The 23510-nt window shown below is 42.6% G+C and overlaps 1 protein-coding gene across 3 annotated transcripts in view; it reads left to right on the forward strand.

Annotated features, from left to right (window-relative positions):
• Positions 1 to 23510, forward strand: part of prex2 (phosphatidylinositol-3,4,5-trisphosphate-dependent Rac exchange factor 2) — a 638971-nt gene that overhangs the window by 420571 nt on the left and 194890 nt on the right. For 2 of the 3 annotated variants that reach the window (XM_068030918.1, XM_068030919.1), the window contains exons 28-29: positions 4034 to 4116; positions 10369 to 10459. In XM_068030918.1, the coding sequence (XP_067887019.1) occupies positions 4034 to 4116; positions 10369 to 10459 (174 nt within the window). Of the gene's footprint in view, positions 1 to 4033; positions 4117 to 10368; positions 10460 to 23510 lie in introns of those variants that run through there. The other variant, XM_068030920.1, reaches the window with a different exon arrangement.

A 23510-nucleotide genomic window follows, 5' to 3' on the forward strand; every position in this document is an offset into this window, starting at 1 on the left:
TTTGAATCAGTTTCTGGGGCTTGCTGCCTTAAAGCAGTACAGCTCCCTTTCCAGCCTTAAAGGCACACCGCATTCATCCCCAAAAAAAACTACAGGATCATAACAGTAGGTACGCTTGGTAGCACTGTCGACGACCCCTTCCGTCACTTTGCTGATGATTGAGTGTTGACTGATGGGGCGGTAATTGGCCGGATTAGATTTGTTCTGTTTTGTGTGGACAAACGTGCCTAGTTAAGCTTCTGTTTTTTAGGGTAGATATGATTGTGGTAGCTGTTCTGGAACAGCGTGGCTAGAGATATGGCTAGTACTGCAGCTGGGTTGTTGTCTGGGCCCATAGCCTTTGCTGTATCTGATGTGCTTGGCTATTTCTTGATATAATGTGGAGTGAATCAAATTGGTCGAAGACTGCCTTCTGTGTTGGTGGGGATCATCCACTAGGCACTTCTAGCTGAAGATGGTTGCTAATGATTCATCCTTGTATTTTGCACTCAAGTGCTGGGTTCCACCATCATTGAGGATGGGGATGTTCAGGGAGCCTTCTTCTCTCATTAGTAGTTTATTTGTCCACCACCAGTCACGACTGGATGCGGCAGGATTGCAGTGATTTAATCTGATCTGTTCGTTGTACGATCACTTAGCTAGTCCCAGCTTCTTACTTCTTACTGCTTGAGAACCTCAGGGCAATTCTGAAATATATGGTTGGTGCTTTCTATCAGGACTCTTGAAGCCTGCGGTAGTTCTTATTTCAGTGCACCAGAGTTCCCAGAGGGACCTGCTGAAGGTCAAGTGCCCTGAACCATGGCTAGATCATATTCCCCCTGTCTACTTCCTCCCATATGCGCCGCTATTTGCCAGGGTGGCAGGAGGGCCATGTATGGTGAACTGTCCTGAAAGAAAACACCCTCCTGCGCAGACCTGCCAGATCACTAATATTAGGCATGGGTTTCAGTTGGCCATGGAGTAGCAGGAAAGTAGACTGGTGGGTGGCACAGTGGCGCAGTGTTTAGCACCGCAGCCTCACAGCTCCAGCGACCTGGGTTCGATTCTGGGTACTGCCTGTGTGGAGTTTGCAAGTTCTCCCTGTGTCTGCGTGGGTTTTCGCCGGGTGCTCCGGTTTCCTCCCACAGCCAAAGACTTGCAGGTTGATAGGTAAATTGGCCATTATAAATTGCCCCTAGTATAAGTAGGTGGTAGGGGAATATAGGGACAGGTGGGGATGTGGTAGGAATATGGGATTAGTATAAATGGGTGGTTGATGGTCGCACAGACTCGGTAGGCCAAAGGGTTGTATCACTAAATATAAAAAAAATATGGTGTCAAGGTGTCAACGGCAATAGTAATGGTTTCTACGCCAGCAGCACTAATTGCCCACAGATCCTCCATCAGCATGGCATCTACCACAGTTCATGCTAGATTTTCCTTGACCAGCAGGCCGGACTGCAAAGCCATACAGATATCCAAGACGGCAGTGCAAATGTAAATGGATTCCTTCATCTGAGTCATTGTCTAATGCATATTCCTGTACAACTTGTTGATGGCTTCAACCTGTTTTACATGCTCTGTCAACATCTTTAAAATTGCAGGATCTCTCAGGTTCCATTCCCATGGCTCCTCAAACAAGTACAGGCACCTTCTGTCCTACTGGACAGCTATGGCTGACTCCTCATCAGCAACCAAATCATCCTCCTCACTACTCATGCCCAATAACCTACCCTTATGAATTCTAAGTAATCTTTTCTAGTGGGTGTAACTTGGCTGAGATTTGCTAAATGGAGAAGCAGTGATGCAGTAAGTGAGTGGAGTATGGAGGGAAGGGAGGATAGTTCTTATGACAGGTGCATTTTTAGATTTTGTTGAGGTTGAAGGAACAACATTTGAAAAGGAAAGGTTGGCATGGTGTGTATAAATGGAAAAAATGTCAAAAGCAGCTTCAAAACATGTTGAAGAGCTTAACCTGACAATTATTTATGCCAAGAAATTGTAATTAAGCAGCAAGTTCTGATCAGACCTGCTTTAAAGACTTTCCTTTCTAGTAGCCAGATCCTATACCTTTCCACTGCCCATGGATTTCTCTGTCTGCCCTCCTCCTCAAAGGGAATAAGGGGCTGCAGTATTGAGGTCCTCTTCCAGTGGCACTCCTCTGCCTTTTATTCAGTTTTTTCAAGCAAGAGGAAGGCACAAATTGTGAATATAGCTTCCCTGACATTCAGTGTTAATGAGGATTCTTTAATGCAGGTTATTCGAGATAAAGATTAAATCTAAGATGCGAGTGAGGCTTTCACTTCCGAACGTGAGGGTTCCAGTTGAATAATGGTTCTAGGGAATTGAAGAGTATGTGAAAGTCTTGTGCTTCCTCATGAAGATTTCAGAGAAGTAAGGTATGGTGTGAAGCACTAGGAAGGCAAAGTGCGGCATTGGTACTCATGCTTTCAGCTTTGCTAAGGAAAGTAAGAAATGTTAGTTCCCTTCTCTTGGCTGATTTGGTGAGGTTGTTAAACTTTTTATAATGTAGGTTTGTCATGAAAGGATTCAGGAGATGGCACAAACAACCTCTGCCACCTCATTCCACTTGGCCTGGATAATTGACCAGGCTGGTTTCCCCTCCTTAGTTCTAAACAACCTGCTCCTCGTTTCCACCAATAAGACCTCCACTGAGGACTCTGAACATGGAGCTCTGTGCCTCAAAGGATCCAGCTTGCTACATTTGTGGATGATCTTCCAGTTCAAAGCATTCAATGTTTGCCCTCAGATTTTCCTTGCAGCTAGAGACTGGCTCCTAATATGGTGTGCTGGGAGCACAATTGTACAGTGGTTGAACCTAGAAAAATTGCTGGGGCCACAGCAAATGGAAGTTCCAATGGAAGTGCAGTCTTGGTGCTAGCTTAACACTAGACCAAGTGGAAAGAAAAAAACTAGCAGCAAAGATGAATTACATGATAATGTACACATTGAAAAAGTGGGGTATAGATCATAAACTCCATATAAAATAATTATGTCATTCGAGCCAAAGAAAGATAAACATTACAGTCTACACTTTAAAGGGTTAATGACCATTATAGATGAGTAGTGGAAAGCAGAACATAGGTCCATCAGTACAGAAACTTTTGTGTAGTTTGTGCAGCACACCATGAAATTTGGCAGCTTGATATGCCTTCACCATCATTATTTACACAGTAATCAGGGAATTTCTCATAGAAGATATTACAGCTTATGTATTTATTTTTAGTGTAGTCATGAACATTGGTGGTGAAAAAAAAAGGGGAGGTTTGAGTAGAGAGGGATGGAGGGAGAGATTGTGGGGTGGACATCAAGGGGAGGGGCCTGGAGGGCTTATGGGGGCGAGTAGGAGGTTAACTGATTGCAGGGGTGGGGAAAGGAGCAGTCCGATGGAAGGGAGATGAACAGATCTGCTTAGTAGGCTGGAGGGGAAGACTTCCTGCTCCTCCTTGTCCACAAGCAGGGCTGGGAAGGCATTTATCTGTTCATCCAGCCATTCTTGCCATCCATCAACTGTTGGGTTTTCCAAGGACAAAGAAACTTGGCTGACCAGTGTTAAATCTGAAATGGATGTAAAATTGGAAGCATGCAGCTTCATTTAAATGAGGGACCCACCTCCAGAGATCAGGTTAGTCATCTGCCCAACCTCCACTCACCCCCATACCTGCTTTTTTTAAAACCAGAAGTGGGCGGGTTGGGGTTGGGTCTCTCATTTTTTAATTTTTAATTGCATCCATGCCACTCCATCCCCCCCCCCCTTGGTAATAAAATTACTTGAATGTATTAGACCATAAGAAACTCAATAATTGGGGAAAAAAAACTTTTTCTAATACTGTTTGGTGTTTGCCAAAGTACTAAATTGTAAATCGGACCCTCTGAACTGCACCAGTAGTTGATATATCTTGAATACAATCCCAGTAGGTTAATGAAAGATGATCAGCATTATTAAAAATCCATAAACGATTCCATTTAAAATGAGCTTTTTGCAATGGTGAATCAATAATAAGTGTTTTTTTTTTGCTTTTGAATCTAACAGGTGATGAGCTACCTTGCAGTGTTAGCATTTCCCATGATAAACAGGATAAGCTGCATGGCTGCTTACAGCATCTCTTTAGCCAGGTGAGTTGAAGTAAACCAAATCCATCCTTGTTCGCAAATGTTTTTTAGTGTTGTTCTGGTTAAGCAGGGAGGGGTTGAAGGACTTCTGTCTTTTCGCCGTCCTTGTTTGACCACAACAGATTTAATTCTTTCTTAAAGTGGATGTACTGGCCAATTCAGTAGGTGTTTGATTACTTATTTGCTATGATCATAACCAGAACCAATCGGTTAGGGGTTCTTGCATTAACAAAGAAAGGAGTTAACTTTATTGTATTTAAACTGAACTAATAAAATACTAAACAACGCACCAACGTTCACTTTCACACATACACTAGAGGTTTACACACACACCAATAGGTTACAGAGTGGGGAAAGGTAGATTGGTTGAGTTAGAGTCCATTATAAAGGTATACAGTCTGCGGAGTTTGGTGATTCGGCTGGCTTCTAGCTGAATTCCGTGGTCCTGAGGCTTTTAGTTTGAAGAGGTAGATGACTGGTTTGTGAGCCTCTTGGAGATAGCGATGTGGATGGTTTCCTGCAATGGGATTTTGGATTGTAGCAGGAATATGCAAAGGTGGTCAGTCAACCAGCAGGATTTGAGCGCTTTCAAGCTGGAATGGAGAGAGAGAGAGGGACCCACACTTAGGGTCTGCTCATGTCAGTCTAATTGCTTCTTCTTTGCTGCAGTGAAAAACACCAGCCCCTGCACCCAAAAATTTCTTCTAGCATTTTCTACTCCAATCTGTGTTTTTGATATTGGTTGAGGGATAAATATTGACTAGGACACTAGGGATAACTGTCTTGCTCTTATTTGAAATAATGCTATGGAATCTTTTGCATCCAGTGGAGAGGACAGATGGGGCCTCAGTTTTTAACATATCATCTCATCTGACAGACAGCACCTCTGACAGTGCAGTACTTGCTCAGTAGTGTACTGCTGTGTCAGCTTTGATTTATGTGTTCAGGTCCTGCAGTGGGATTTGAACTCACAACCTTCTGACTTAGAGGTAAGAGTGCTACCATCTGAGCCGCAGCTCAGTTAGCGACTAATGGATTAACAAAGTAGCAATTTTACTTCATATAGCAGAGGAAGTCTACCCCATAGAGTGAGAAAGAAAGGAAATTGAGATGGATGGAGAATAAAAAAGAGAGGAAGGGTGTTACGCCAATGTGTATTGATGAATGATACTTTTCTTTGATCTACTGGCTAGAGATCTGAATTAATTTTTTAAAAAGACAAACTGCCAGCAAAGTCATCCTTTCAGCTTAAGATGATCACTTAGTTTTCTATACTGTATCCTACATTGCAAAAGACTGTGAGGAGAGAGACAAACTAAAACTAAATCTTCATACTAAAAGCCTCAGGACCACTGAATTCAGCTAGAAGCCAATCACCAATCTCCACAGACTGTATACCTTTTTTATGGACTCTAACTCAACCAATCTACCTTTCCCCATTCTGTAACCTATTTGTGTGTGTGTAAACCTCTAGTGTGTGTGAGAGTGAAAGTTGGCACGTTGTTTATTATTTTCTTGGTTCGGTTTAGGTACAATAAAGTTAACTTCTTTCTTTGTTAACTCAAGAAAACCTGTCCAATTGGTTCTTGTTATGATCATAGCAAGTAGGTAATCAAGCACCTGCTAAATTGGCCAGTACACCCCATTTAAGAAAGAATTAAACCTGTTATGGTCTAACAAGGAGAGGGACAAGAGGGAAGCCCTTCAACCCCTCCTCGTTAACCATAACAAAGAATAAGAAAAAAGGCAGAAAAGAGAAGAGAGGAAGAGAGAGGAAAAAAAGACATACATTGATACTAGATACAAGAAATTAGGCTCTGTCGTGCTGATTTTTCACTATATGTGCAATTTTGCCTCCAAAGTGGGATCTGTGGTGCATGTACACTTCTGGTGCTAGCTGCACCAATGCCATTTTGGTCAGAGCATTAGAACATGCACAGCAAGCATCCACTGGAATTATGCAGAGCTGTCAGAGCATGACGTCAATCAGCGTGCAACAGAGTGCTGTCATTTTTGGAGCTCAATGCTCCAATGAATGTCATCTCTCAACCTTGCACAGCTGAACACACGTTCAGCAGCAGGAAGGAACTCTCCCCACCACTATTAAAAGGGGTCATCAACTACTTTCAGGTTAGTTGCTGATTGATTTCTATGTGCTCTTGCTGCTATTGTAGAAGTGTTTGGTAGTTTCCAGAGTTGTTTAAAGTTGCTGATGTCTATAGGGAGTGGTGTGGCACGTGCTGAAGGACATTGCACTTCAATGATTCTGCACAAACAGCTTGTTCCCAGACATGGTCACAGAAATATGTATCCACCTTGGCGTGACAGGGAGAATGACTAATGTGAGCCCTTTTGAAAATTGGTATCTGCAGCCAGAGCTTGTGTGGCAGTAAGTTGAATTTGCATGACTTCAGTCTGAGCGTCCATTGCACTATTCAGATGTTGGGTGACTTCTGCTTGTGCTGCAATGAAAGCTGAGACATTAACCATCAGATGCTGCATCATTGCTGGGTCCACAAGTGTGTTGATGGAGTTGGTGACCACATGCACACTGGAAAGGATGGGCTCGAAGTTCTGTGCAAATCCTTATCCAAAGTTGGTGCTGGCATCTCCATGCTCCTCAACGTTGACCACATGCTTTCTGGCAGGCCTGCCAATGCACTAAACATTTCATTGCCACCTTCTGTATACCGCCTCATCAAAGTCCTCATCTGGGTCCTCTGCAGCAGAACTCGTGTGTGACCTTCGCTTCCAGCAATCTGCACCTGCATTATTCTTGTCTCCACCCCTGGCTGCGGGTCACTCGTGCCTCTCACCACGTGTAGATCCTATCACTAAGCGACCCTTTAAAGTATGTGCAGTGTCAGAGTCTGAGCTGTTGGCTGCCAGTGTGCGAGAAAGTGACAGTGTTTCTTCTTCATGACAGTGGTCTTCCTGCTGCTCTGTCTTTTGCTCTTCCACCACTGCCTGGCCAGGTTGCAATTCTTGGGTATCTGAGAAGAGAAAGGAACAACAGTTGGGTTGTGGTGTGGCAAGGGGTGGAAAGCAAGAGATGCACCATCTGAAACTAGTAAATCATTAGAGATCGGGGGATGGGGGAAGTGAGATGTAAGAAGCTTCCCTTTAGGGGAGGAGTGGGGCACTTCACACCTATTGCTTTTATACCATAATGAATACTTGGTTTTCTCAGTGGAAATGATGTCTAATAGATAATTGGCAGTTAATGAATATTCTTGCACTTACCATGAAAGTTCAGTGCGTCAGTGACCTTAATGACTAAAGGCATCGTTGTCCATGCCCTAGTTTGAGGCTGCAGTTCTGGTGTTATATCTTTCATATCTCGGCACCAACCTCCTTTGCTTCATACATTGCTATTGAGTAAAGTTGAGATAGGAGAATTACTCCCTGTGGGCCCTCTGTTGATATGGCCTCCTGATGAGTGCTTTCATCTTCCTTCATCCTCTTTTGTGAGCTTGTCCGACTCTGTAGTGACTTCCTTGATGATCCCAATCATCCTGTATACTCAAAGGCACCCCCGCCAGACCACCAATATTTGCAACTGGACAATCTGTGAGGTAAACAAAAATTTCAGTGCAAAAGCAGCCAAACCTTTCTCTTTGTGGACAAAGTGAACTCTGAAGATCGGTAGAACTGAGCAAATAAATGCTTAGAAGTCTTACAGGAGTCAGAAGAGGAAAGCCGGCAACTAATGTGTAAGTGTTGTATAACCTCTTGAAGTATTGTGGCCTTCATGGTAGTTCATGTCCTGTTGTGCTGCGTCAGGTCAGCACATGGCATCTAATTAGCTGGAATGGCCCACAATAGTGAGTGCATCCTGCCTGCAAAACATAACCCTCAACTGCATAAATTTCTGGGTGCTTTAAGTCTAAAGCAGGTAGCACCTCCTCTACCAATATGGTGGGCTGGGCACTCCCAGTTGGAAGGGTGCATGCGCATCATCAATCCTGCCATCTTAGGTTCTTAAGTGAATCACAGAATTGTTACAGCACAGAAGGAGGCCATTCGGCCCATCGTGTCTGCACTGGCTCTCCTAATGAGCATTTCACCTAATGCCACTCCCCCACCTTCTCCCCGTAACTCTGCACATGGTGGTCATGTAACGCCTGAAAAACGTAAGCTACATGGCTCAGTTTCTAGGCCACAATGTTCAGTTCAGCTTATAACAGGATGCTATTGTCACAACCCAGGATTACTCTATTGTATAATTATATATTGGGCAGTTTGGACACCCTACTGAGCAAAGGTTGCTCAGTCTGCTTACAGAGGTGACCAGCACTGTTATACCCAATTGAATGGGCCATAATTTTCTGTCAAAATAATGGAGAGGCTAATGATGCTCGCCGTTACTTATGAGAAAATGTTACGGCTAATTCAAGTGAGAACAGATGTGCGGTTAAATGTGGAAATCCAAAATGTTTTGTCTGAGATGTGCCACTCTGCTGTTAGCTTTGCAAAAAACTGCATCTCGCAGTCTGTCTCACCATTGAAATGCATTGAATGGTGTGAAGTTGCTGTACTTGCTTGGTAGATACAAACTAAACTTGTGACAGAAAGTTAATTCTTGCCACTTTGTCTAAGTACCCTTTTAATGATGTGATGTGTTAATTACTGCCAAACAACCTCTCTGGCACTGAAAATTAGCTATTACAAGTGTGGAGACACCTTCCTTCAGACTTTAATTGTTGTTGAATATTTTTAAAATACAAAATTTAAAATTAAAAACTGTTCATTTTACTTTTCATTTCAGTCTTTTTTCTCTCCCTCAATGCAACCTTTCTTCCCCCATTTCTCTTTCTGTACCTGATTTGGCATTTAATTCCCCAACTCTAATTGACACTTCTTTCTCAGACCTTGCGCTGTTTATATCATAATCCTATAATCTGATTGGTTAAGGAGATGCACAGTTGCTTGCCCTGTTCATTCAGGTCCCAGATGCTCAGTTTCTGTCGCTACAACGTTATCAGCTCATGCTATCAACAACCTGCGGAGCAAAATATCATGTGATTAAACAGGCAAGGGTGGATGCCATTCATTGCCCTGCTACAGAAAATTTGGCCTCTTAGCGAAGGCGGATCTGAAACTGGTAACATTACTATCAGAGCCAGGATGTGATTTTCCACTGTATATTCACAGGTGTATGTGCAAAGGAATAAATATGCATGTGTGCAACAATCATAATTTTTGGCTGTTATACATTTTGTATTCTTCCTCCTCCAGCTTCTGATATATCTTTCACTGATTAGGTTTTTCCATGCAGCACACTGTTCCCAGGCCTCCAGTGAAATTATCACAGGAGTCCTTATTTCCATTCTGCTTTAAAAAAAATGTAAATAGTAAATGCTGAAAATAACCTGTTTCACGGAATTCACTACTTTGGCCTAATGTGAACAAAGGTCAGTAGAGACATTAATCCAGAATGTTTAATTTGCATTTGAGCTTATTAATTAAGCTCCTGTTCACCTTCAGGCTAAGTAACTCCTAGCCATTTTCCCAGTGTCAGCACCTGCATTACTGGTTTAGCAAAGATCTGGAAAAAATATTACTAATAGTTGTTTATATATTTCTTTAAAATTTCTTTAAAATGCTCAGAGTGGCACAGGCGTCCCAAATGTGGCATACTTGGGGCAGATATTAGTAGTCGAAGCATGGCGGGAAAGGAAAATGGGTCAGAAACTTCGGTAGAGCTGAGTCGCAGAGGCAGACGCAGGCAGAAGTTCCTTCCACCTCACGTAGACCTGGCATCCACCAGGCTTCCTACTACTTCTGTCACCTCTGCCTAAATTTACTGGATACCACGATCCATGTTCAGGACAATGAAGAGATAGAAATGAGGCCAGCAGGCCTGTATTAGGCCAGGGTGATGGCCTAGAACACCCAGGAATATAAAAGCATGCATAATTTAAATCAGTCCACTGATAAAAGAGGGACAATTCCACTATTTCTTTATGCTAGCCCTGCCAGCTTTGCTTCCACATAGATTTCCAAGAAATGGTGACACTGGTGTGGGTGCTCAACTGGATTTCCCTGACCACAGAACCTCCAGCGAGGTCAAGTTCTCTCTCTATTGTTGCAGAATTACGGGACATTCAGACCTAGGCACTTTATTGTGAAGAAACCTAGTATAAGATAAAACTTCAAAATCATTATATTACAGGCCAGTGCTATTTCAATTCAGCAGTTTGTTCAGTCTGTGCAAAGAATGCTTTTCTAGTGATATTGCTTTGATCCCTACAGGTGGATGCAGTCAGTAACCTTCTGAAGGGACCAACTGTGGCAAAGGCCTTTGAACAAACCAAGAACTTCATCCCAAAACGAAGTTTACAAGGTAGCATTTGGTATTAGCTGTGAAAAGTTGCAGGCTCCCTACTATGTTGCAGGGATAATGTTTATCACATGCTAAAAAATATGATGTACTTATTATTAGGAACTTGAGCTGCTTCAGAATTTCTTTATTAAGTGCTTTGCTTTACTCCAATGCCTTTAATATAGCTAAACTAGTAAGACTTGCATATATTAGTTCCTTTGAATCAGTAATTTATTTCTGTATATCTGTGGGTTTGAATAGGATGCAACTGCTTCATTGATGATATCAGTCAGAGACTTTGCTTACAGCTGAATATAGAGAACAGGATTGCTCATGAATTATCAATGTGCCATCTCTTTGAAATTGATTTCACAATGAAACTTAAAGCGTCAAAATATGAATTAATCGTTACTCTGTAAATTAAGTTAGAGCCCCTGACAATTAGCACAATAAATACTCAAGCCTTGAAAATCAGATGATCAACGATCCCAGTGCCCAGTGGGAACTTCCATTGTCAACCCTGACAAACTTTCCTGGGTCAGTAGAAGATTTGCATGCCATTTTATTTTTGCACTGGAGTGCTGACTTGGGTTGCATTAGAGTGCGATAGTAGAAGTTTGGTAACTGAGAATAATTAGGGGTTAATTTTATCTTAAGTCTAGTCTGTCTTTTATTTAGCAGATTAACTTAACAGTTGCTGTTAGGATTGGAGAAGGTGAGTTTTAGACCAGCTTTAAACAGGGTTCACTCAGGCTCTGCTTGCAGCTGCACCTTGTTTATTAGAGAATTGGCTTAAACCAGTTTTCAGAGGCTAGAGTCAGTCAGTATAAAAGTGGGCCATCTTAAAGTGCTGACTTTGTTTGCATTGGATGAATGCATTGCATTAATTCTATAAGTTTTAAGGTACTTGTGGATAAGGATAAGAGTAGTCCTCGGGTGAAGGTGCTAAATTGGGGGAGGGCTAATTATAACAATATTAGGCAGGAACTGAAGAATTTAGATTGGGGGCGGCTGTTTGAGGGTAAATCAACATCTGATATGTGGGAGTCTTTCAAACGTCAGCTGATTAGAATCCAGGACCAGCATGTTCCTGTGAGAAAGAAAGACAAGTTTGGCAAGTTTCGGGAAGCTTGGATAACACGGGATATTGTGAGCCTAGTCAAAAAGAAAAAGGAAGCATTTGTAAGGGCTGGAAGGCTAGGAACAGATGAAGCACTTGAATATAAAGACAGTAGGAAGGAACTTAAGCAAGGAGTTAGGAGGGCTAAAAGGGGTCATGAAAAGTCATTGGCAAACAGGATTAAGGAAAATCCCAAGGCTTTTTATACATATATAAAGAGCAAGAGGGTAACCAGGGAAAGGGTTGGCCCACTCAAGGACAGATGGGAATCTATGCGTGGAGCCAGAGGAAATGGGTGAGGTGCTAAATGAGTACTTTGCATCCGTATTCACCAAGGAGAAGGACTTAGTGGATGATGAGCCTAGGGAAGGGCGTGTAGATAGTCTCAGTCATCTCATTATCAAAAAGGAGGAGGTGTTGGGTGTCTTGCAAAGCATTAAGGTAGATAAGTCCCAAGGGCCTGATGGGATCTACCCTAGAATACTGAGGGAGGCAAGGGAAGAAATTGCTGGGGCCTTGACAGAAATCTTTGCATCCTCATTGGCTACAGGTGAGGTCCCAGAGGACTGGAGAATAGCCAATGTTGTTCCTTTGTTTAAGAAGGGTGGTAAGGATAATCCAGGAAATTATAGGCTGGTGAGCCTTACGTCAGTGGTAGGGAAATTATTAGAGTGGATTCTTCGGGACAGGATTTGCTCCCATTTGGAAACAAACAAACTTATTAGCGAGAGACAGCATGGTTTTGTGAAGGGCTGGTCATGTCTCACTAATTTGATTGAGTTTTTGAGGAAGTGACGAAGATGATTGATGAGGGAACGGCGGTGGATGTTGGTGTGTCCTCTGCCCTTGATCCTCAGCAGAAATGGACAATGGAGCTGCAGAATCTACTCCCATGCTGTGCTGAAGTTTGGCAGCAGGGAAGTACAGCTGAAAATAGATGATATGCTCAACAGATGAAGTGCCTTTCAAGAAGTTGGCAGTCACCTGTTAAGCTGTGGAAGAACATTCTGAGAGAAGAAGTGCTTTGAGCAGCAGTTTCACAATGGCCATGGTTGTAGCTCTTCAGTGTAACTGATCAAAACCTTCAAGCTTGTCTGTTTCACTGAAGAAGCTCTTTGCACTCTGCACTTACCTTAGTGACCCTGGTGAGTTGCTGACAGGGCAGGAAACAACCTCCATAGCTGAGAAATTCAGGAATCAGTGTTGAATGACCTCTTAATTGGCTTCCCAACACCTTAAAAACTTCCAAATTACTTACCCTCTGGACACAGAGGAGTTCCCTGCTCTCCATTCCAGCCCTGGTAAAAGCTGGCAGTGGTGGGGATCAAAGTTGGGATCCCTACCTGGCGTCACATTCTTGAACTTTCCCACCCCACCCACCCTGGAATCTACCTCCCAACGGCCTGAGAAAATTCCCCCCATCATGTCTGTGCCAGCTGAAAAGAAGTTATACAGCTCAATCCCACTTTTTGGCATTGGTCAGTAGTCCTGTAGGCTGTGGCATTTCCAGTGCATATCTAAGCATCTTATAAATGCGATGAATGTTTCCGCCTCTACCACCCTTTCAGGCAGTGTGTTCCAGACCCCAACCACCTTCTTGGTGAAAAAATGTTTCCTCAATGTCCCTCTAATCCTTCTGCCAATTACTTTAAATCTATCCTCCCTGGTTATTGACCTCTCTGCTAAGGGAAATAGGTCCTTCCTATCCACAATATCTTGGCCCCTCATAATTTTATGAACCTCAATTAAGTCTTCTGTCAGCCTCCTTTTTTCCAAAGGAAATGATGCTAGTCTATCCAGTCTTTCCTCATAGCTAAAATGCTATATTTCTGGCAACATCCTTGTAAATCTCCTCTGTAACTTCGCTGGAGCAATCACCTCCTTCCTGTAATACAAAGACCAAGACAATGTGCAGTATGCAAGCTTTTGTGCTCCAATGTAATATAGGGTTGTTACTGGGAGGAATGTGTAAATAGACTGTGAGTGTCATCACAGGAAGTGATGCAATCTGTACAGAACCTCGTGGTGAGTTGTCGTGGAAACGTTAGATATGAACATACGAATTAGGAGCAGAAGTAGGCCATTTGGCCCCACCAGCCTGCTCCGCCATTCAATAAGATCATGGCTGATCTGTTTGTCTCTCGAATTCCACTCTCTCATCTACCTCCGATAACCTTTGATTCCCTTGCCTAACAAGAATCTATCTGCCTCCACCTTACAAATATGCAATGACCCCACCTCTACCACCTTCTGAGGCAGAGAGTTCGAAAGTCGCGCAGCCCACTGAGAGAAAAAAAATTCTCCACATCTCTGTCCTAAAAGGGCGGCCCTTAATTTTGAAAGAGTGCCCCCTAGTTCTGGACTCCCCACAAGAGGAAACATCCTTTCCACATTCACCTTGTCAAGTCCATTCAGGATCTTATATACTTCAATCAAGTCTCTTCTCACTCTTCTAAACTCCAGTGAAAACAAGCCCAGTCTGTCCAACCTTTCCTCATAAGACAACTCGCTCATATCCAGTATCAATCTAAAAAACCTTGTCTGAACCACCTCCAACGTAGTCACATCCTTCCTTAAATAAGGAGACCAAAACTGCACACAGTATTCGAGAGGTGGTCTCACCAGCACCCTGTATAACTGAAGCATAACATCCTTACTTTTATTTTCAATTCCTCTTGTAATAAAGGATAGCATTACATTAGCCTTCTTTATTACTTGCTGTACATGCATACTAACGTTTTGTAACTCATACACTAGAACACCTAGATCCCTCTGCACCTGAGAATTCTGCAGTCGTTCTCCATTTAAGTAATACTCTGTTTTTTTATTCTTCCTGCCAAAGTGAACAACTTCACATTTTCCCACATTATACTCCATCTGCCAGCTCTTTGCCCACTCACTCAACCTATCTATATCGGTCTGCAAGCTCCTTATGTCCGCTTCACAACATACTTTCCTACCTATCTTTGTGTCATCTGCAAATTTAGCTACCACGCCATCACTTCCCTCATCTAAGTCATTGATATAAATTGTAAAAAGTTGAGGCCCTAGCAGATCCCTGCAGGACTTCACTCGTCACATCCTGCTAATCAGAAAAGGACACATTTATGCATACTCTGTTTGCTGCCAGCCAGCAAATCTTCTATCCATGCTAATATGTTACCCCCTACACCATAGATTAGATTAGATTAGAGATACAGCACTGAAACAGGCCCTTCAGCCCACCGAGTCTGTGCCGAACATCAACCACCCATTTATACTAATCCTACACTAATCCCATATTCCTACCAAACATCCCCACCTGTCTCTATATTTCCCGACCACCTACCTATACTAGTGACAATTTATAATGGCCAATTTACCTATCAACCTGCAAGTCTTTTGGCTTGTGGGAGGAAACCGGAGCACCCGGAGAAAACCCACGCAGACACAGGGAGAACTTGCAAACTCCACACAGGCAGTACCCGGAATCGAACACCATACGCTCCTACTTTTCACAATAACCCTTTATATGGCACCTTGTCAAATGCCTTCTGGAAATCCAACTATAGTATGTCAACGGGTTCCCCTTTATCCACAGCGCATGTTACTCCTTCAAAGAACTCCCATAAATTGGTTAAACATGATTTCCCTTTCACAAAACCATGCTGACTATTCCCGATTACCTTGAGTTTTTCTAAGTGCCCATCTATAGGCTCCTTAATGATCGATTCGAACACCTTCCCAATGACAGACATCAGGCTAACTGGCCTATAGTTACCTGTTTTCTGTCTCCTGCCTCCCCCCCCCCCCCCTCCCCCACTTGTTGAATAGAGGGGTTATATTTGCAACTTTCCAGTCTGATGGAAGCTTTCCAGAATCTAGCGAATTTTGAAAAATTAACTCCAACGCATCTACTACCTCAGTAGCCACCTCTTTCAAGACCCTAGGATGAAGCCCATCAGGACCTGAGGAGTTGTCATCAGTTTCATCAGTTTGCTCAGGACCACTTCCCTGGTGATTGTAATTTCACCAAGTTGCTCTCTTCCTTCCACCTCCTGATTTACAGCTATTACTGGAATGTTTTTTGTATCCTCTATGGTGAAGCCAGAAGCAACATTTTTGCTCATTTTATCTGTCATTTCCTTATTATCTACTATTAACTCCCCATTCTCACTCCCTAGAAGACCAACACTCACTTTACTTACTCTTTTCCTTTTTAAATACCTGTAGAAACACTTGCTATCTGTTTTTACATTTCTAGCTAGCTTCCTCTCATACTCAAATTTCTTTCTCCTGATTAAGCTTTTTGTCATTCTCTGCTATTCTTTATATTCTGACTAATCATCTGACCTGCCACTCATCTTTGTGCAATTATATGCTTTTTCCTTAACTTCTTTAGTTAACCATGGATGGTGGGTCCTCCCCTTAAAATTTAGAATATACTTATTCTGAGTATTTTGAAATATCCCCTTAAATGTCTGCCACTGCTTCTTTATTGATCTGTCTCCTAGCCGAGTAACCCAGTTCACTTCAGCTAGCTCAGCTTTCATGCCCACATAGTTGCCCTTATTTAAGTTTAAAATACTAGTTTAGACCCACTCTTCTCTCTTTCAAACCGGATGTAAAATGCAGTCATATTGTGGTCACTGCTACCTCGAGGTGCCTTTACTCTGAGGTCATTAATTAATCCTGTCACATTACACAATACCAAGTCTAATATAACTTGCTCTCTGGTTGGTGCCAGTACGTGCTGCTCTAAGAAACTATCTTGAAAGCATTCTATAAACTCCTCATTCAGGCTACTATTGCCAACTGATTTTTTCAGTTTATATGTAGAATAAAACCACCCATGAGTTTGCCATCCTTTTATCACAAGCACCCAATATTTCTTCTTATATACAAGAAGATGCAAGACGTGTGCAAATAAACTCCTGTTACTTCAACTATCGGATCCTTATATATTGTGGACTAGGCCTTAATAGTTATCAGACTATTTCAGCTTTGACTTAACTAGTGTTTTATACAGTTCTAGCATAATCTCCCTGCTTTTATATTCTACACCTCCACTACTAAAGGAATGTATCCCGTATGACTTCTTAATCACTCTGTCTACCTGTCCTGCTACCTACAAGGATCTGTGAACATGCACTCCAAGGTCCTTCAGTTCCTCTATATTTATCAGTATCCTTCCATTTATTATGTAATTCCTTGCCTGTTTTTACATATGAACATACGAACTAAGAGCAGGAGAAGGCTATTTGGCCTCGCAAACCTGCTCCACCATTCTATAAAATCATGGCTGATCTGTTTGTGGACACAACTCCACTTTCCTGCCTCCCCCCGATACCCTTTGACTCCCTTGTTTTCCAAGAATCTGTCTACCTCTGCCTTCAAAACATTCAATGACCCTGCCTCCACCATTCTCTGGGGAAGAGTTCCACAGACTCACGACCCTCTGAGAAAAAAAATTCTCCTCATCCTTGTCTTAAATGGGAGACCCCTTATTTTTAAACTGTGCCCCCTCGTTTTAGTCTCTCCCACAAGGGGAAACATCCTTTCAACATCCACCCTGTTAAGTCCTCTCAGGATCTTATATGTTTCAATAAGATCACCTCCCATCCTTCTAAACTCCAATGAATACAGACCCAACCTATCCAACCTTCCCTCATAAGATAACCCTCTCATCCCAGGAATCAGTCGAGTGAACCTTCTCTGAACTGCTTCCAATGCAATTGTATCCTTTCTTAAGTAAGGAGGCCAAAACTGTACACAATACTCTAGATGTGGTCTCACCAATTCCTTGTACAACTGGAGCAAAACATCTCTGCTTTTATATTCCATTCCCTTTGCAATAAACTAAAACATCGCACTTGTCGTCTTAATCACTTGCTGTTCCTGCATACTAATGTTTTGTGTTTTGTGTACTAGAACACCCAGATCCCTCTGCATCTCAGAGTTCTGCAATCTCTCCCCCTTTAAATAATATGTTGCTTTTTAATTTTTCCGGCCAAATTGGACATGTTCACACTTTCCCACATTATACTCCATCTGCCAAATCTTTGCCCATTCACTTAATGTTTCTATGTCCCTTTGCAGACTCTTTATTTCCCTTCACAACTTACTCTCCTACCTATCTTTGTGTCATTAGCAAATTTAGCAACCATACATTCTGTACCTTCATCCGTCATTGATATATATTGTAAATAGTTGTGGCCCCAGCACTGATCTTTGTGGCGCTCCACGAGTTACAGCTTGCCAACCTGAAAATGACCCAAATGCCTACTCTCTGTTTCCTGTTAGCTAACCAATCCTCTATCCATGCTAATATGTTACTCCCTATACCATGGGCCCTTATTTTGTTTAGTAACCTTTGATGTGGCACCTTGTCAAATGCCTTCTGGAAATCCAAGTACACCACATCCGCAGGTTCCCCTTTATCCACGTTGCTTGTTACTTCCTCAAAGAACTCTACTAAATTAGTTCAGCATGATTTCCCTTTCACAAAACCATATTGACGCTGCCTGATTGCATTGAGATTTTCTAAATGACCTGCTATAACCTCCTTAATAATAGATTCCAGCATTTTCCCTATGACAGATGTTAAGCTAACTAACATGTAGTTTCCTGCTTTCTGTCTTCCACCTTTCTTGAATAGTGGAGTTACGTTCGCTATTTTCCAATCTGATGGGAACTTTCCAGAATCTAGGGAATTTTGAAAAATTAGAACCAATGCATCCGCAATGTCAGCAGCCACTTCTTTTAGGATCCTAGCATGAAGTCCATCAGAACCTGGATACTTGTCAGCTTTTAGTTCTAATACATTTCTCAGTACCCTTTCCCTGGTGATGGTAATTGTTTGAAGTTCCTCCCTCCCTTTCAACTCTTGATTCACAATTATTTCTGGTATGTTATTTTAATCCTCTACAGTGAAGACAGATGCAAAAAATCTGTTAATTCGTCTGTCATTTCCTTATTTTCCGTTATTAATCCCCAGCCTCACTCTCTGGAGGACCAACACTCACTTTACTTAATAAAAATAAAATACTGCAGATGCTGGAAATCTGAAATAAAACCAAAAAAGTGATGGAAATACTCAGCAGGTCTGGCAGCATCTGCAGAGAGAGGAGCAAAGTTAATGTATCAGGTCAGTGACCTTTCATCAGAACTCGCTTTACTTACTCTTTTCCTTTTTAAATACCTGTAAATACTCATACTATCTGTTTTATATTTCTAGCTAGCTTTCTCTTGTACTCTAATCTCTCTCTTATTATTCTTTTACTGATTCTTTGCTGTTTTTTATATTCTGTCCAATCTTCTGACCTGCCACTACTCTTCGCCAAATGTACGCTTTTTCTTTCAATTTAATACAATCTTGATTTTTCTTAGGTCTGGCAGCATCTGTGGAGAGAGAAGCAGAGTTAACATTTCAGGTCAGTGACCCTTCTTCAGAACTGACCTGAAACGTTAACTCTGCTTCTCTCTCCACAGATGCTGCCAGACCTGCTGAGTATTTCCAGCATTTCTTGTTTTTATTTCAGATTTACATCATCTGCAGTATTTTGCATTTATTTACGTGATTTTTCTTAGTTAGCCACGAATGATGCGTCCTTGCCCTAGAGTATTTCTTACTCACTGGAATGTATCTTTGCTGAGTGTTATGAAATATCTCCTTAAATGTCTGCCACTGCATCTCTAATGACCTATCCCTTAACCTAATTTCCCAGTTTACATTAGCCAGCTCTGTCCTGAAGCTCTCATAATTTTTCTTATTTAAGTTTAAAACACTAGTCTTAGATGCATTCTTCTCACCCTCAAACTGAATGTGAAATTCAATCATGTTGTGATCACTCCTACCTAGGGGTGCCTTTACTATGAGGTAATTAATTAATCCTGTCTCATTATACCAGATCGAGAGTAGCTTGCTGTCTGGTTGGCTGTAGAACATGCTGCTGTAAGAAACTGTCCCAAAAACTCTCTATGAACTCATCATCCAGGCTACCTTTGCCAATCTGATTTGTCTAATCTATCTGTAGTTTAAAATCACACTCCCCAAATGCGTTACCTCACACTTATCTGGATTGAATTCCATTTGTTACTTTTCTGCCCACCTGACTAGTCCATTGGTATCTTCCTGCGAACGACAGCTTTCTTCCTCACTATCAACCACACGGCCAATTTTTGTATCCTTGCATCCTTGAACTCCAACTTATAGAGGTCTTTCTCCTCTGCATTTACTCTGCAGCAATGTAAAGGCAGGAGCTAACATGAGTGATGCTGTTGGGTGTCAGTATGAGATTACATCTGTTTCATTTAGCTGCTCTGCTCAAACGTTTTATGTAGCACGGGCCCAAGTAGCCATCACTTCTGTAATTGCAGGGTCATCTACTCAGAGATAAACTCTATTCCCAGTACCATCCCCTTCACTTTCTCATTCCACCAATGAGACATTTAGAAGGAGCACACAACATGAAAAATAACAACTTGCATTTCTATGATGGCCTTTAAGTTTTAAAAAAAACCTAAGTAGCTTCACTAAAGAGAAATAGATAAAAACAAAACAGATGCTGAACCAAAGAAGGAGAAATGAGGAGGGGTGACTGAAAACTTGCTCGTAATCATGGATTTTGAGAAAGTATTTAAAGATGGCGAGAGAGGTGAAATGTTTTGGGAGGAGTTCCAGAATGCGAATGTGGCTGAAACATCTTCTGCCAATGGTGGACTGAAGAGGAGCAAGGCTACACACAAGGTCACAGTGAGAACCAGAGTATACAGGAGGAGCATTTAATGTGCTTGGTGATGGGACAAAAGATAGGTCAGTGAGGATGGAAGGGATATGAATTTTGGGCAATTTAGAGTTTATGAGGATGGCAAATGGGAGAGAGCATTGGAATAATTGAGCCTAGAGGTGATAAGCATGTATAGGGCTGAGATAGAAGGGCGATGTTGCAGACATAGAAATGGATGGTCTTTGTGATAGATAGGATGTGAAGCTAAACTCAGGGTTGAACAGAACCATATGGCTGCACATTTTCTGGTTCAGATTGAGAAGATGGAGTCATTACAATGGAGCAGAGTTTGTGGCGAGGACCGAAAATTATGCTTTTTTATTTCATGATGTTCCAGGAGAACCTTGCTGTTCATCCATAACCCAATGTTGGACCCCATCCACACAAATATGGTTGAGGGCCTGAGAAGTAGTCGTGTGGTATAGCTGAGTGCGGTCAATGTATGATTGAAAGCTGACCCCTGTGCTGATAGATAGCACACATCACTTTACTAAGGAAAGAAAAATGCACTGAACACACCTGCAGCCCATGTAACACTGAATGAAATTGGAAATAATTGATGAAGAAATTTGTCCTGACAATTCTTTTAATTCTTTTTGGTATGAGGCAGACAGACTACCGTACCTGGGCCTAGTAGGTCTACCGGGCTTGAGGGCTTATTCAACATTGCTCAGTAACGCAACGTACTAGGATACACCTGTAACTGGGGGCTGAGATTCTCCACTCCTGGGTCACAAATCTGCAAAATTTGTTGAAAGCTGTTAGCCATTAAGGCATAAGTTTTAAAACTGGAGTCCATGAGGAGTTCCTAGGAGTCTGCAAGGTCATCAGATTTTTGATTTTTTTTTTTGTATTTCATGTCTTACTAGTATGTTATTGCTGTTCACTGTGGACCTGTTTCTTTTACATTGACAGCACTGTTCAACCTTGGGTTGTTGACTGTGTCTTTTGGAAGTTAGGACAAAAGGTCCCCAAGAGTATGCCATTATCAGCAGGGTGCCCCTCCACTTGGAAAAGATTAAAAATCACAGCTTTAAAGTTCTTTTTATTTACTGTGGGTACTTTAAATTATAACATAACATAACATAAACAATCTGTTTTATTTGTAGCAGTGCCAGAGGATACCAGACCTGAAATTTGGCTGGGATTCTCCTGGTCTCCTGCCATAACTTCAACAGGACATCAGCAGCAGCTCTGGAAAAAGAGCAGGCATTATCATTTTTACATGTTTGCACCATTTTTCTGAGGGTTTTTCTGGACTCCCTCAGATTTTCTGGGCCATTATAACATTTTAGAGATATTAACAGTTCAACATCCCAAAACATTTCTCATTTCTCAAAATGCTTCTGTAAAGACAATGCTGGTTATGGTTCATTACTGTGCACAAACTGACATCATGGGATGTCAGCGTTGCTGGCTAGGATGGCATTTATTGCCCATTCCTAATTGCCCTTGAGAAGGTGGTGGTGAGCTGCCTTCTTGAACCGCTGCAGTCAATGTGGGATGGGTATACCCACAGTGTTGTTAGAAAGGGAGTTCCAGGATTTTGACCCAGCGACAGTGAAGGCGATATAGTTCCAAGTCAGGATGGTGTGTGACTTGGAGGGGAACTTGCAGGTGGTGGTGTTCCCATGCATCTGCTACCTTTGCCCTTCGAGTTGGTAGAGGTCGCAGGTTTGGAAAGTGCTGTCTAAGGAGCCTTGGTGCGTTGCTGCAGTGCATCTTGTAGATGGTACACACTGCTGCCACTGTGCATCGGTGGTGGTGGGAGTGAATGATTGTGGATGGGGTGCCAATCAAGTGGGCTGCTTTGTCCAGGATGGTGTCGAGCTTCTTGAGTGTTGTTGGAGCTGCACCCATCCAGGCAAGTGGAGAGTATTCCACCACACTCCTACTTGTCCCTTGTAGATGGTGGACAGGCTCTGGGGAGTCAGGAGGTGAATTACTTACGCAGGATTCCGAGCCTCTGACTTGCTCTTGTAGCCACGGTATTTATATGGCTACTCCAGTCAATTGTAACTCCCAGGATGTTGATAGTGGGGGATTCAGTGATCGTAATGCCATTGAATGTCAAGGGGAGATGGTTAGATTCTCTCCAGTTTGAGATAGTCATTGCCTGGCACCTGTGTGGCACAAATGTTACTAGCTGCTTATCAGCCCAAACCTGGATATTGTCGAGGTCTTGCTACATTTCTACATGGACTGCTTCAGTATCTGAGTAGTCATGAATGCTGCTGAACATTGTGCAATCATCAGCGAACATCCCCACTACTGACCCTATGATTGAATGAAGGTCATTGATGAAGCAGCTGAAGATGGTTGGGCCTAGTACACTACGCTGAGGAACTCTTGTAGTGATGTCCTGGAGCTGAGATAATTGACCTCCAACAACCGCAACCATCTTCCTTTGCGCTAAGTATGACTCCAACCAGCAGAGAGTTTCTGATTCCCATTGACCCCAGTTTTGCTAGGGCTCCTTGATGCCATACTCGGTCAAATGCTGCCTTGATGTCAAGGGCAGTCACTCTCACCTCACCTCTTGAGTTCAACTCTTTTATCTATGTTTGAATCAAGGCTGTAATGAGGTCAGGAGCTGAGTTGCCCTGGTGGAACCCAAACTGAGCATCACTGAGCAAGTGCCACTTGATAGCACTGTCGACAACACCTTCCATCACTTTACTGATGATCGAGAGTAGACTGACGGGGCGGGGTTGGATTTGTCCTGATTTATGTGTACAGGACATACCTGGGCAATTTTCCACATTGCCGGGTAGATGCCAGTGTTGTCGGTGTACTGCAACAGCTTGTCTAGGGGTACTGCAAGTTCTGGAGCACAAGTCTTCAGTACTATTATTGGAATGTTGTCAGGGCCCATAGCCTTTGCAGTATCCAGTGACTTCAGTCATTTCTTGATATCACATGGAATGAATCGAATTGGCTGATGACTGGCATCTGTGATGCTGGGGACTTCAGGAGGAGGCTGAGATGGATCATCCACTTAGCACTTCTGGCTGAAGTTTGTTGCAAATGCTTCAGCCTTATCTTTTGCACTGATGTGCTGAGCTGTCCCATCGTTGAGGATGGGGATATTTGTGGAGCCACCTCCTCCAGTTAGTTGTTTAATTGTCCACCACCATTCACGACTGGATGCGGTAGGACTGCAGAGCCTAAATCTGACTCGTTA

The sequence above is a fragment of the Heterodontus francisci genome, chromosome 5, assembly GCF_036365525.1.
Source record: "Heterodontus francisci isolate sHetFra1 chromosome 5, sHetFra1.hap1, whole genome shotgun sequence".
Classification (NCBI taxonomy): Eukaryota; Metazoa; Chordata; class Chondrichthyes; order Heterodontiformes; family Heterodontidae; genus Heterodontus; species Heterodontus francisci.